Source organism: Dermacentor andersoni, chromosome 1 (assembly GCF_023375885.2).
Source record: "Dermacentor andersoni chromosome 1, qqDerAnde1_hic_scaffold, whole genome shotgun sequence".
Classification (NCBI taxonomy): domain Eukaryota; kingdom Metazoa; phylum Arthropoda; class Arachnida; order Ixodida; family Ixodidae; genus Dermacentor; species Dermacentor andersoni.
The window spans coordinates 91833335-91849138 of record NC_092814.1 but is presented as its reverse complement, the minus strand read 5'-3'; the positions used below and the strand labels follow the sequence as shown (position 1 = coordinate 91849138).

Sequence of the window (15804 nt, the reverse complement as noted above, 5' to 3'; positions counted from 1 at the left end):
TTTGCTTTATTGTGACTTCTGATCTTCGGGGTGTTTTCAGGTGGCGTGTTGATCATGGCTGTTGACTCCTTGCTCTACCTAAACCAGAGTGTACCACCTTATGGTGTTTCACTCAATTCTTTCACAGACTTCAGTACTTCATTTCCACTGAGTAAGTTGTGCAATTGAGAGAGGGATGCATTGACCAGATTTGTTGGGGGGAATGTTTGGGAGGTACATTATACTCTTTTTTTTTTTCTATATCATGAACAGAGCCTCAAGAGGGATTGAAGATTTCTTTGGACTGTGCTCAGGCATGTTTTCTGAGCTATGACCGGCTTGTACTCTCACTTAAAGGAGGTGAACTGTAAGATTCCTTGATTTGCCTCTTTTTGCGTAACTTTATTGTGCACACTTTATACCTGATCCTCCTTCTGTGTTTTCTTAATAGTTATGTGCTAACACTATTCAATGATGGCATGAGGAGTGTCAGGAACTTCTACTTTGACAAGGCGGCTGCCAGTGTGCTCACAACAAGTGTGAGTTTTGAACTTCTTCTTGCTTGATACCTACTTTGCACATGTATTTTTATCCTTGCGTATTGTAGAAAACTGTAAAATCGAAATGTGTTTTCTTCAACATAGATGACCCTTTGTGAAGATGGCTATCTTTTTCTTGGTTCGCGACTTGGGAACTCCTTACTACTCCATTACACTGAGAAGGCTGCTGAAGTGGACGACATTGCAAAACGAGATGAAAAAACTGAGGGCGACGTAAGGCCTCCTCCTGACTTAACATTTATGATTGATAGTTTTATATAATGCTTTATAGGTATGAGTGAATAAGCACAAATATTGAAATTACGATTGCTTGAATACGCAGAATGAGGATAAAAAGCCACATATTTGTTTTATGTTCACACTTTGAATTTATTTGCTTGTTTAATTTGCATTAGGTCAATGACCCTCCTTCAAAAAAGAAAAGAATGGATGCCATTGGGGACTGGATGGGTAGGCTCAATTTGTAGTTACTCAGAAATTTGCAGCAAATACTAATTCTGGCTCTTGCTTGATTAGCTTCTGATGTTGCACTTATTGATCCGGATGAATTGGAAGTGTATGGAAGTGAAACGATGGCAACAAAGCAACTGACATCATACACTTTCGAGGTATGTACTTGTTCTCTCTTTTACGCATGGTAGCATGCTACGAGTACTTCAGTTGTGGCTATGTTCTTTGTTTTACTAAAAGAAAACTGCAAAACAAGTATCATCATATCGGGCACCATTAACACCTAGAGCTTCATAAGGTGATAAGCATTAGCCTACACTGGAGTTATTATTGTAGCCCTGTTGTAATATTTTGTGTAGTGGAGTTTACGAGTGACCTTATCCATGATTTCTGTCTTGATTAACCTGCCCTGGCAGGTGTGTGACAGTTTGATCAATATTGGACCATGTGGAAAAATATGTATGGGTGAACCGGCCTTTCTCTCTGAAGAGTTTGCTCAGAACACGGATCCAGATCTGGAGCTAGTCACTACTGCTGGTTATGGAAAAAATGGAGCCCTTTGTGTATTACAGGTAATGCAAAAAGCCCTTTTGTTGCTTTCTTCTTGGTGCAGTTGCAACAATTATGATGCATATAAGTACGGTGCATTATTTTGGAACAGTTAATTTTAGCAACAGCTGTGCATCATTGCCATGTGAGGTGATGCACACGATGATTTCTGTTTGCTCAAACTGAAGCCATCTTTAATTCTGTTTCATGTCCACTGTATGTCCTTAGTTTCACTGCTTTTGTGATATAAATAGTCTCAAATGAAGCATGCAAGGATTTTGTGGGATGTCAGCTGCTCTAATTTTTTTCTTCGGTTAAATGTGAAATTTGGTATATTGTATGTTCAGTGTATGACATTCACTTTCTTGTAATTGTTGAGCACTAGTATTGAGTTTTAATTTAATTTGAACCAAAATGTTGCTTTTTGCACGTTTGTAGATAGTAGTACTCTTCATTAAAGTTCAGTTGGAAATGACGTAAAGCAATTTCTCTCTCCACAGCGCTCAGTTCGGCCCCAAGTGGTGACAACTTTTGAGCTGCCAGGCTGCGTGCATATGTGGACTGTCATGGGCCCTCCTGTGGAGAAAAAGGTATTTAACAATTTTATATAAATATCATTTTCTTATGCCTTATGTTTATTACATATGAAGTTTATGTTGGAATTGTTCTTAAATTTGATTAAGCATGTTAGAACCCAGTAGCAGCAGCCAGCTTTGTGGCAGTATTAGTGTGTAAAGCAGTCGCAACAGAAAACTGATTTGGACTAATTGGTTCGTTTCGTAAGTACAGTACAGTACGGTACAGTATAGCAAAAGCACGTTAATTTGGATCTCACGGGACAAAAAAAATGTCCGTATATCTGAATGCTGAATTAGCAAATAAACAGAAATGGCATGAAAATCAAGCTGGAGAAGCATACCTTTATTTGCTGAAGTACCGCATTATGAACGTCTGCCTTTTTGTGCAGATCCCAGCTGACATGATCATTTTTCTGATTCCTTCTAAGTGGTCAACAGCACGCAAGCTGTCGGAAGTGCCAAAGCAGATGTCTTCTCAAGATTAAAGTGCCTCTGTGGCTTCTCTTGAGGTGCGATGAGGTCGTGGCTGCTCCTTCTCGCATGGCCTGTCCTCAATGGAATTGTGGTAGTCCTGGGAGTGCGTAACATTATTTACGATTACTTTATTGGTTAGCTGGCTGGCTGTGGCGACACTATAATTAATAGCGATATTGTTGGCAAGTGTCACATCAATTGGCAAAACAGCATCAAAGCTCAGGCACTCATCGTTGCTGGACTCTGCCAGCACCTCTTCAGCTACTGCTGCATCCTTTGGCTCAGACCTAATAAAACCGCTGTGCCGAAAACAGTTGGGGATAACATGTGGAGGCATGTTCTTTCACACCTGAGCGATGATTTGCACTGCGCTAAGGTCCACTTCGTGTTGCTTCCAAACTTCGGAGCAAAAAAGCATCTACTCTAGCAGTTGCCTTAGGTATTTAGATTTCACATACTAAATGGTACCCTGATCCATGAGTTGAAGAGCAGAAGTAGTATTAGGAGGCAGAAAACAAAAACGAAAAAACTTTGATGCTTTTCAGTTCGACCATGGAGTTAGGTGCACTGCTGTTTTTGACGGCCATTATTACTTTGCGCCCCTTGGAAGAGAACTGTCGGTCCAACTGTTGTAGCCAGCCTCGAAAAATATGAGGTCATCCAAGCCTTCCTGTTTACCTGGTATTCAACAGGAAGGATTTTGGAATTTTTGAAACAGCGTGGGTTTTGAGCTTTCCCAATGACTACAAGGGTCAACGACCGCTCTGTCCCAGTCATATTGGTGGCAAGAAGCACAGTTATTTTTTGCTTGCACATTTTGCCACCGCAGGGGTCTCCTTTCAAGGTGACCCTCTTGTCTGGAAGAGCCTTGAAAAAGAGTACCATCTCCAAACACATAATTTGGGTGATATGCAGCAACGTGCTGAAGCAGCTGCACATTTCTCCACTTGGTGATCAAATTTCCATCAACACTGCCCTTTTTTCCGCGCACACTTCTGAAGGTGCGTTTATGCCTCTCTCGGAACTTCACAAACCAACCTTCAGAGTCACTGTTCATCATAGTTGCATACTTCTCTGCTTGTGCCATTATCAGAAGTATATGCAAAGGCAGGTGCGCATTATGACAGTCGGTCACCCACTAAAACAGAGCTGCTTCCAGCTGAGGAGGAGCTGTGGTTCGCAGGCGCTTTCTTGAAGCATGAAACTTTTCACCTTCAAAGGCATGCAGGATGTGTAGTTAGTTTTTCACAAATGTGTCCAAAGTGCTTCTCTTCACGTTGTACTTTTTCATGATGTCTTGTTGTGATGCACCATTCTTCAATGCTTTGAAGATTTCAACTTTAGTTTCCAAGTCCTTGGCCACATACTTCTGTTGCTTTGTTAAATTGCCATTAGTGTGGTGAACGGTGGCACGGCATGCACAACATGGCAACAATGAAAAACGAAAACTCGACGAAAATAGACAATTGGATGCTACAACGACAACAGGGAAAAAGGCACAGGCGAGCGAAGAGAACAAGAAAAGAAAAAAAAATCATCAATGATTATGATACTCCCTAATGCAAAATTTGAGCGCAGCTCTGAACGTGTTTTCATTTCGGCTGGCGCGGACAATCTGTCTCACGCGGCTCATTGCAAATGGAGCAAAGTGCAGCGTGACTGCCTCGCCTATCTAGAGATCGTGAGAGGCAGTGCATGAGTGACACGTGTGCACGATTCACAGCAGCTGCTGCAGACAGACTTCCCAAACGATGTGCGCTGCTCTGGCGCCGTCTAGTAGGCATCATTGCTGCAAAACGGTTTTCTTCTCATACTTTCGCCATACCCTCCTCTTCTGCTTTCCTCTTCGTGTCTTTCATCCCTCGCTGTGCTTTATGTTCGCTCAGTTACGCCGACGCTTACCACTGGAATGGCGGGCGCCTAAGAGTTGCACTTCAAAAAGAAAGAAAAAAAAATTCACAGACAATTACAATGCAGTTGAACCTTGCAATAACGAAATCGGTGGGGAACGGGAAAAAACATGCTTTCGCAAGAATTTCATTGTTGCAAAATGAGATAGCACAGATAGGTAATGTGTCGCAGAACGAAACATTACTGTCAAAATTCCGTTAGCCTACTTTGGCAGCTTGTGAGGACATAGAACCTCATTGCCGACAGTACAAAGTGTGCCACATGCATCGGTCAGCAGTGGCAGCACTGCCGTGGAGCAGTATTCTTGGTCAAATGATTTTGGAGATTGGATCACTTTTGCGAGATTTTGTGTAGCTTGGCACCGGATGCAGAGCGACATCGCATGCAGCAGCATTTTGGCAGAGAACGCTGTCACCCGTAGGCGCCGACGCATCCGATGCCGAATGCAGAAGTGTTTGTATCTCGTGTACCTAAAGGCAAACAATCGCGATTATGGCCCCTTGGCGCAAATCTACGTCTGGTGCCGAATCTGCATGCGATGTCTGTCGGGTGCCACCAAAACCAGCATTCTTGATGCAAGGAATGCGTATTGCGTCAGGTATGAGCGACTGAAACTAATTTACCTTATCGTTAATGGTCACTTGCTTGTCGACAAACACAACTTCTTCAAAATCTCGACAAATGAAATATCGAGACATCGTCATAGCCAGTACATCACACCCCGTCAAGTCAGAAATGACTGTTTTAAGTACAGCTTTGTCCCGAGAGGTATTACGGAATGGAATGCGCTCCCCGATTCTGTCATGTCGGCCTCATGCGTTGAGGAATTTTTGCAAAGTGTACACGTTATTCTTTTTGCCGCTAACTAATATGTAATCATAACTTTGCCAAAGGTGTATCTGTTCATATTGTTTCTTACTTTCTGGGGGAAGTTTGTAAGGTGCATGGAATCTAAACTGATTCGCGTCCCTGCTGAAATGTCTGCAGTTGTTCATTTACTTCCTTTTGTTGTCATACTGTATCCTTGTATGTGTTTGTATTTTCCACTCCTGTAATGGCCCTTCATGGGCTGACAGTATTATTAAATAAAATAAATAAATAAATAATAATAATATTCCCAGACGATAGCTCGATCACGGCCCGATGCGTGGCACTCCATCCTGTGACCACCATCTCAAGCACCATAAACAATTCCACGTCGGTGGGACATGGATTTCCTTGTTTTTGCTACATTTTTCTTGCCGAGGCACATATTACGCACTGCACTAGGTGTGGAAAAACAGTCGTCACATGCCAGTCGCAACATGCTGCCACTTCAAATGGGCGATCAACAAACAAGATGGCGTGGCCATGACGTGTTTCCGACGCGATTGCTTCGGGTGCTTGGTTGTTCTTGTAAACAAAAATGGCGGCGCCCATGCAAGTGTAATGTGGTGATATTTTACGCAATTTTAGTGCAAAGCAATCACATTTGAGCACATTTTGGAGCCTGCTAGCCTTGCGCGTGTAGGTAACATGCGGTGTTACATTCCGTCAAATTTTGTTGATGCGGGATTGTAGTACAACAACATTTCATTGTTGAGAGGTACGAAATGTATTGAATCGTGTGTGTTTTCGCTGGGGACAGGAAAATATTTCGTCGCAAGAATTTTGTAGTCGCAGGATTTCATTATTGTGGGTTTCGACTGTACTCCCTGATGGAAAATTTGAGCACAGCTATATACGTGTTTTCAATTCATGGTATATTGGCTAGTACGGACAACTGTCTCGTGTGGCACGTTGCAAACAGAGGGAAGTGTGGCGCAACTGCTTTGGTAATTGGGGGATCGCGAGAGGCAACCTGAGGGGGACAGTGTGGGCATGATTCAGAGCAGCTGCAGCAAATGGACCTCCGCTCATGCAGCGATTTGTTTATATGTTATCGGTGGCGTCATCTATCAACAGACGACACGTGCTACTCTGGCATTATCTCATGGCCATTGTCGCCGCAAAGCCTGTCTTGTGCAGCACTACGCTTTTCTTCTGATGCTTTCACCATATCCTCCTTCTCCGCCTTCCTCCTCATGGTTATGCCACACCCTCTTCCTCTGCTTTCCCTTTTGCACTCTCTTAGCTATCACTGTCTTTCATCCGCGCTCCGCGTTCACTCATTGATCCTTCGCTGTGCTCGTTTGCTTGGTTACGAGGACACCGAGGGACGATGCCAACCCTCGCTTAAGAGCTGCGCTCTAAAGGAGACTCAGTGACGCTGGTGTCACCACACAAACTGATGACGATCACCATGCATAATGCAACACATTTTGGTTGCACTCAAATGATGCTAGTGCTGCCTTTACTTCACTTTCTTGCAGCGGCAGTTATCAGCATTTGTCCTAATTATCCGGTGCGCATACAAATTTTGCCTAATTAACGAACGTTTGGTCACATAGACTAACATGCACTTTTTGTGGGACCAAAATATTGGTCCAAATTTCCAAATATATGGGTGTTGAATTAAGCTTTTACTGTATAGGCACAGTAGCATGAAAGCAAGCAGAGACACAGTAGAGACATTTTAGAACAGCACGGGCACGGACTTCTAACTATATTTCAGAAAAACAACAGGTGTAATATAAATTTGCACCTTTATTTGATTACAGCTATGCATGAATCCCCTTTTAACCTCTTCTGTACTCCTGACAAGTGTTGTCGTCACTGGAATTTGTGCCACTACATGTTTCTGACGGCGAGTATAGTCATAAGGAAATACGCCTTGCAGTTTGAACCACTTACAGGTACTCTATCAGTCAACTTATAAGTACAGTTTTGGACACTAGATGGTGCTGCATGTCGATGTTAGTCACCAGAACTTGGAAAGTAGCCCAGCCGTGAAAGTCTGTTAAGACAACACTGTTGGTCCAATGCACTTCTCATGCTACAGTAGCTCAATTGTGTCGCTTTACTTACCATGGTTTATATTACTGAAAAACAATGCATTTCTTCGTCCTTTTGAAGAAAGCTGCGCTGCTGCACCTATGATGCATGCTAAGATGTATTCGAGATACAGTCGAACCCACTTATAATGATACCAGTTTTAACAATATATTGGTTATAACAATGAGAAGCTGCTGCACCGTCAACTTTTGTATGTTTTACATGGTGAAATAACCTGTTTACTACGATGCCCCCATGTCGCATTATCGGTTAAAACGATGAAGTCTGGCTCCTCGGTGTTCGAGCCGAAAGGTAGTGAAATGCAAAATCCTTGAAAAGAAAAAAAGAAAACGAGAAATTTGAGCCGCTGCACGATGGCCCACTGCTCGTACGGCCGCTGCGCATTCATTTTCCAGCCTTCTCTGCGCGCCTCTCTCCCGTCGCCCTTCCACCCCTCCGAACACGAATGGGCTATGCCCATATCTCTACGCCGCGCCACCCTCCAAAACACAAATGGACAAGCGCCAATTGCGCATCTCGCATCTCGCTCGCTGGCTCCTTATTCAGCGCAGTTCTGCAAACAGCCTAATCGGCCATGTTCGTCTTTGTTGGTTGCGTCGAAATCGTCCTGGCCATGTGGTTTCTCAGCTCCTTTTGACTCGCCACCGAAACAGAAAATGACTGACCCGTCCGCTGATAATCGGCCATGCACGACGTTGCCGGTGAAAAAAAAGCACACGGCTGTAGATTTGAAAACTAAGTACGTACTAAGTGCTTCTAACTGATGAGACGATCATCACAAACGTGCTTGCATTGGATAGTGGCAGCGGCGACGGCATCAATGACATGGTAGGGCAGGCTGCCTCAACGTTGTCCTCACAGGAGGCCCGGCAGTTGACTCAATCCCTCGGGGGCTTCTTTTTCGCGAGGAACCTTCCGCTGCACTACGTGGAGCACCTGGATACCTTGGAGAAGGATGTCTGCAAGGCTGACGGACATAGGGTTTTCTCGTGCAATGTAGTGCGACGTACGTGGCGAGACGCTTGTGGCAATCTCACCTCAGCATTTCTTCTGAACCTCTCATGCTAAAAGGCTGCCATGGCAACCTCCTCGCATTTTTTAAAAGGCCCCTTTTGGGCCTACCAAAGCACTGCCTCGGCGATGCTCGCATATTGCTTGCCACCCGTGACCCCTCGTTGCAGTTATAGCAGTGCCATCCTTTAACGCCGACTGCCGCAGCTTGTTACACGTGATCGGAGCACTCAGGAAGCAATTAACGAGTTAGCACAATCAGCAGCTGGGTGGAGGAAGGTGGTGGGGATATAGTGGGGCACTGGCCTCCCCGCCATTTTAGTTTGCTAAGATCAGCTCTGCGATTGCCCTATTTTGATTTTTTTTCATGCAACCCGGTTTTAACAATTATCGGTTATAACAATGGAATTGTCGTGGCATTTGAATATTGTTATAAGTGGGTTCGACTGTACCAGCAGTCATAGAGGCATTATGTAATCAAGGAGTACAGGAGGCTTACATAAATATCTTGGTAAATATCTACAAATATTCCACAGCTACGCTAATTCTCCACAAGAAAAGTAGGAAGATACCTATAAAGAAAGGAGTTAAACAAGGAGACACAATCTCTCCTATGCTATTCACTGCGTGCTTGGAAGAAGTATTCAAGCTACTAAATTGGGACAGCTTAGGAGTAAGGATCAATCGCAAATATCTCGGCAACCTTCGGTTTGCAGATGACATTGTCCTGTTCAGCAACACTGGGGGTGAGTTACAACAAATGATTGAGGACCTTAACAGAGAGTGTAAGAGCGGGGTTCAAGATTAATATGTAGAAAACAAAGATGAATACCCTGGCAAGGGAACAAGAGTTCAGGATTGCCAGTCAGCCTCTAGAGTTTGCGAAGGAATACATTTACCTTGGTCAATTACTCACAGGGGGCCCTGCTCATGAGAAGGAAATTTACAGAAGAATAAAATTGGGTTGGAGCGCATACAGCACACATACTCAGATCCTTACTGAAAGCTTACCATTATCACTAAAAAGAAAGATGTGCAATCAGTGAATTCTACCGCTGCTAACATGCGAGACAGAAACTTGGAGTCTGACAAAGAAGCTCGAAAACAAGCTAAGGATTGTGCAAAGAGCGATGGAATGAAGAATGATAGGCATAACTTTATGAGACAGGAAGATAGTGGTGCGGATCAGAGAGCAAACGGGCATAGCAGATATTCTAATTGACTTTAAGAGAAAGAAATGGAGCTGGGCAAGTCATGTAATGTGTAGGTTAGATAACCGGTGAACCATTAAGATTGCAGAATGGGTACCAAGAGAAGGGAAACGCAGTCGAGGACGGCAGAAGACTAGGTGGAGTGATGAAATTAGGAAATTCATGGACGCTAGTTCGAATCGGTTGGCGCAGGACAGAGGTAATTGGAGATCGGAGAGAGGCTTTTGTCCTGCAGTGGACGTAAAACAGGCTGATGATGATAATGAGTTTACAACAAGATGCGTAATCTATGATAGCATTAATGTTGCGTCGGCCACTGACACTAACACAAGCATTTTTTACTATACTTCAAACACTCTGTTGCTCTTTGTGTACAGTAGTGTTGACTACTGAAATTATTAGTTCTTTGGCAGTGGCTGTAATAAGGATTAGATGTTCTGACTTGCCATTTAGCATTACTACCCAAGCTAATGTTTTCCCATGCTGGACATTGAAGCGTGAGTCGTTCATAAATGTAGTCCCACAAACTAAAGGGCATATAAGCGATTGTGTTCACTGGTGCTGGTGCCTTAATATGCAGCCCTGCATGTGTACTTTCACACGATAGTCCCATGAAGATCACTGAGTGTATAGTCAGCCCACATATGCCAATATCCCAAAGCCAAAAAAAGAAAGCTGGTAATTAGCATACCAAAGCTAACCCACAATGCCATCAGGCAACTTATGCAGAGGAGCCCTCTCTTTTAGCTGCATAACCACAAACCAGGTCCTTCGTAGCACATATGCATACCTGCCAACTCTCCCAAATTTTCTGCAGTTTATGAATTTCGACTTGTTAAATTTTACAAATATTGCGTCAAGTTTGTTTTTCCTTTTTTTTTTTAAATCCTGTTTCTGAAAACGTTTCACTATTCAATCTCCAAACCCTGCTTTGGGAGTCCCTTGATGGTGAAGAATGCCAGAGGGGTACTTGCTTTGAGTGAGTTTACAGACAAGTTTCTGAAGCAGGTGAAATCTGCAATAGCAAAGTTGCTTGGAAAAAAAAACCCGCTGGGATATATGAGACACTGTGTTGCAGTCTCCGCTGTTCCAACTTTGCTGCTGCTTGTGTACTGTGTCTAAAGCTAAATCAGCATTAACAAGGTGCATAAGTTCTGAGAGCCACAAGGTGCATAAGGCCTGAGAGCCACAGTGGAACACTTCTTTTCGGACTGCCCCGCAGACCCACCATCCAAAGATCTCCAGAAGCTTGTAAGCTCACAAAAGTGGCAGACTCTGGTTTCCAGCTCTGCTCTGGGGAGTACAAGTCCAAGTCACAGCATGAGCCCAGGAAGTCGCATTCAGCACCAACTGAGGGCCATCTGGTGGGGTCGCAGAACCCATCACTCCCAGTACCGATAACAAAGTTTTATGACTGAGTGTGCGTGCCGAGTTCCCACAGCCAAAGAGACTGAGGTGCCCAAGTGTCCCCGCCATCAGGTGTCGTTAGCAGCAGAACACTCGCACCATCTCTCCTAGTACTGGGCGACTACCGACTACTGTCACTGCACATTACATGAGGAAACTGGATTCCAAGGGACAGGAGAGTCATGCAGGGAAAACATTATCAGGGGACACGAGAGAGTCAAGCATCCTCACAATGTATCCCTCATAAGTTGTGTGCTCAGAGTAAACTTATGAAAGAAAAATGCTTGCTATTGCCTCTTTACGCCCCCCCCCCCCCCCCCCTGCCTTGTTGTGGCCACATGGCTTTTAAGAATTTAAAATTTGACAGGTTCAAAGTTACGCATATGTTATGTGGTGAGACAAAACATGGAGATGCGGTAGTTGCATAGGGAAGACGAACATCAAACAGGGTGTATGCAATAGCGCTTGTCCTCAAAAGTGTCGGCTATGAGCCAAGCTCGCATAGGAATATATTGATATTGTGAATGTTATCTTATCATGGTTTGACTTGCATTTGTTGTTTGAGCATTGAAATGTGTGTGTGTGTGTGTTGTATAAAAGCCTGTGCAGTTGCTCATTTAATATACATTTTCTGTTTGTTGCACCATGAAACAGCTACAAGAAAAAAAAGAAGTGTCAGATGACCCTGCCTCAGAAGACAAGGCTGCAGAGCAGCCTTTGGCCAACACACATGCCTTTTTGATCCTCAGCAGGGCAGACAGCAGTATGGTATGACCTGACCATCAGCTCTTTCAGATGACAGTTTGTGTACAATCCAAATATTAATGAGCTTTTGTCATGTGCAGATTCTTCAGACTGACCAGGAGATAAATGAGCTTGACCATAGTGGCTTCAGCACGCAAAACCCTACTGTATTTGCAGGCAATCTTGGTGATGGGCGCTATGTACTACAGGTAAATAGCTTTTAGTGCATACAAGTCATCTTTCGCTGGAGTAAAAAACTGTGCTGTCTTACACTGCTGTCTTCTAGCATGAACTCTCGTCAGTTACATTATAGTCACCCACCGTGGTATTCCAGTGGCTATGGGGTTGTGCTTCCAAGCATGAGGTGACGCATTCTATTTTGGCCTCAATGGCCGCATTCCAATAGGAGCAGAATGCAAAATGCTTCTGTGCCACTTATTGGGTGCACATTAAAGAATTCGAGGTGGTCAAAGTTAATCTAGAGTCCTCCACTATGGCATGCCTCATAATTGGATCATAGTTTTGGTACGTAAAACCCTAGAATTAATTTTATTTATTAATATTACTTATTTTGACATCATAAAATTAAATTACACAGGCCTCCAGTGTAAACATTGCAATTTATCAAATTATCTATTGGCTCCAATTTAAGAAAAGCAAAAAAATGATCCAAGCACTGTTATTATTTAGTAGTGTTTAACCATTTCTAATACCTGTGCCACACGGGCACATTTGGAAGGCCTTCCAGTCGACGGCCTTCGAAACGCCACAACTCTATCGACTCAAAGGAGCTGTCGCGCTGCTACACGGCACTTTTGAAGGGCCGTTGAGTGGTTCAGTCGTTTCTTGCAAAATTGTGTGGTGCTGCAGATCATTGTTTTCCTTTTCATGTCACGAAAAGTAAAACAACATTAAGACCACTTAAAAGCGCTATGGCAGCGGTATGACGGCAGCCGGCAACACATGAAGTAAAGGGGGAGTGTACTAGACAACATGGAGGAAGGAATGAACACAAGCACGTCACTGTTGTTGAGAGTATGTGCAGTTCGCACATATAAAGTGGCAAAAATACTTGATTGAATAATTAATAACACTCATAATAGTATTTTTAGAGCATATTGGTTTGATTTGTTCTTTCTAACAGTGAGTACGAGCACACTGTGAATGAGAGGGCATGTTCGCACTGTTTCCGCTTCCGTTGCTCAAAGGCTATCGAGATTTTGATAGAGTTGTAGGGTGCTCCATTGACTCGATAGACTATTGACTTGGCGGCCTTCGAAACCGCCTGTGTAGCAGCTCGAACTTGACCTTTGAGTCAGCTGACTATCGGTTGGAAGGCCTTCCAAACGCCCGTGTGACACGGGTATAACACGCCCCTGAATCTAATGTGCACCCACGTTTCATGGGTTCAGAGCAGAAAACAAGATGCACCCAATATTTCAAATTTTTAAAATTATTATTATTTACCTTTTTTTGCCTTTTATGTATGTGTATAGCATGCCTAGGGTATAACTTGCCGAGTAACCTTCACAGAATGGAAATTTATCTACATTCTGTCTGTCATCATTGCTCTCAGATAGCTTTTTATTGCTTGCTCAAAACTTGTCATTCTCCGTGCAGTCCCCTGCGTTTTATATCCTGCATTTCTTGAATGACTCTGCAACTGTCGCAAATGAGATGGTGGACCACGCCATGTCTAAGCGCTTCGCTAGATTGTCCTGCAATGTATGCAAGACTCGACATGCTGAAAACATGATGAGGCTCTATTGCAGCTAATTCAGCATGGAGCTAATTTTTTAAATAAGCTTTAGTTGAAAGTGGTATGCAGTCATCCTGACCTGCATGAAAACTTGTGCCACCATCATGTGATGGCAATGGCGATGATGCTGGCCCTGAAGGTACGTTGCTTTCAATGCTGAGAAGTGGTTTTGGTTTTGTATGTGAATGTAATAATGGTGCAAGCAAGTTTCAGACTGTCCCCACCCATTTCCCTCCTTTTTAAGGTGCATTGTAGAATCGGGTAACTGCGGCCATTCGTTGGGGTGAGATACTGCTTGCGTGCAAAAACCTGCCGAGAGCAGACCCAAAACTTGGCAGGCAATAACTCTTTTGATCCATTCGCTGTCCTCTAGCACCGCCAAGAAAGATGCTGCAGCAATGCATCTGTGTGAAAAGTGGGGTCAAGCATGTTCCTGCTGACGAGTGAAGCTCAAATTATGTAGTGAGGGCCAATTACAGGATATACAGGACGTTTCAGTGAACACTTCCAAGTAATTTTTTTAACTACCTGTGGCAGATAGCACAATTCTAGTCCGTGAGCCGGTGTACTCGAAGAGGTAGACATTACTTGCACAAAGAACTGAAATGCATAATTTGTTAATCAACAAAAATTCACTAATTAAATCAACTAATTAACTAATTACCTTGTGGCACACATTGAAATTTATATTCTAGCGGGTGAGACTGCAAGGCATATTCACTTGCAAAGAATTGTGTGGATGACACCATTTACGACGTGCACTGTCAAACTTGTGGTAAAAATGCACTGTCGTTCCACTTTTGCAGCAAGCATATGCTGCAAGAAGAAAATGCTTGCTGTTAGCGGCAGCTGCTAGAAAAGAGCAAGAACAGCTCATATAGTTTACTAAGAGTGCGATGATAGCCGGGTTCAAAGTGGTACAGGTTTGTACCATTATTTTATTACATCCTCTTGATGTCCGGCATAGAAGTGACACAACTATGTACCACTGGCCTGCAAAGGGTTGTGTTTCTGGAAGTTCCGTAATTTCTGTCTTCAATTTGTTACAAACGATGAAAGGCCAACATATTCATCACAAACATTCCCTTTATTACTGTGCTCCGTGACTTTTCCCCCAGGCTGTCCACATGCTGCCCATTCTTGCATACCACACCACACGCCACCTACTCACGCCACCTGCATCTTCCTTCCCCTCTTGTCGCCGCACTCGTGCCTTCTGCTTCTCTCTGGCAACTACAGTATACCACACCTTGCCTCGCCTCACTTGGAGCTCTTGGGTCGCTTACGCCGCCACTCTCTCCTCACAAGTTGCAAAGTTTTAACCACATATCGAGAGAGAAATTAAGTTTTGTGTGAACTGTGATTTCAACATTAATGTGTGATTTCAATTTATTCTGAAAAAGCCAGTTTGTTGCATTCTATAAGAGGCTTGGAAGGTCCTGGGTAAAAGGTTCTAGGCTGTCACTGGTACTGTTTGCTGTAAACTTGCTTCTATGAGTTCATGTTGTACATGCTTCTGATCAGCTCCACGAGTAAGTAAGCCAAAATTGTTCAGGATTCTGCACATATGCCATTGAAAAGGGAGGGCCAGTGCCTGCTAACATGTTGCGAGAGGAAAGCTGCTTCACTCGATGGGGAAGGAAATGTTCAAAGCAGTGTCTCTCAATGGATGCAGGTTTGTCCAATGGGGGTGCGCCTTTTAGATGGTACCAGGCAGCTGCAGCACATTCCTTTGGATGTGGGCTCATCCATTGTTGCTGGTTCCCTGGCTGACCCTCATGTCATCATACGCAGTGCTGAAGGCCTCGTCATTCATCTGACATTGCGCGGAGACCCTGCTGCAGGTTGTCGCCTGGCTGTTCTGCGGCCTCAGCTTACAGCAGTGGTAAGTAATATGGGGGGGGGGGGGCATCAGTCGTCTTTCTTTTTTCCTTTTGTCCTACTTGCATTGTGTTCTTGCTTCTTGCATGTTGTCTCACTCAGCTTTTTCTGTGCAAATATTGTCGCAAATTAACATTATGGTGTTATTTCTTACTGAGAGCTTGATGGTCATTCGGTGCGATATGTTTTAAGCATTGCACTTGATTTTCTTAGAACGACATACCGTGCCTGATCATTTGGTAACACTAACCGTCATTATAAATTATTGTCAATGAAAAAGACATCTACGAATCAATTCATAGAAACGGTAACGAAAAAAATTGCATCTTGGATTTTACTGTTCCTAGTGGAAACTG

At 43.7% G+C, this 15804-nt stretch overlaps 1 protein-coding gene across 2 annotated transcripts in view; it reads left to right on the top strand.

Annotated features, from left to right (window-relative positions):
* Cpsf160 (cleavage and polyadenylation specificity factor subunit 1) overlaps nucleotides 1-15804 on the top strand; it is an 85823-nt gene that overhangs the window by 36866 nt on the left and 33153 nt on the right. For both annotated transcript variants that reach the window (XM_050191834.3, XM_055061776.2), the window contains exons 8-18: nucleotides 41-151; nucleotides 253-346; nucleotides 431-518; nucleotides 624-752; nucleotides 935-989; nucleotides 1056-1147; nucleotides 1406-1561; nucleotides 2039-2128; nucleotides 11719-11832; nucleotides 11910-12017; nucleotides 15243-15452. In XM_050191834.3, coding sequence (XP_050047791.1) covers nucleotides 41-151; nucleotides 253-346; nucleotides 431-518; nucleotides 624-752; nucleotides 935-989; nucleotides 1056-1147; nucleotides 1406-1561; nucleotides 2039-2128; nucleotides 11719-11832; nucleotides 11910-12017; nucleotides 15243-15452 — 1247 coding nt within the window. The remainder of the gene's footprint in view (nucleotides 1-40; nucleotides 152-252; nucleotides 347-430; nucleotides 519-623; nucleotides 753-934; nucleotides 990-1055; nucleotides 1148-1405; nucleotides 1562-2038; nucleotides 2129-11718; nucleotides 11833-11909; nucleotides 12018-15242; nucleotides 15453-15804) is intronic.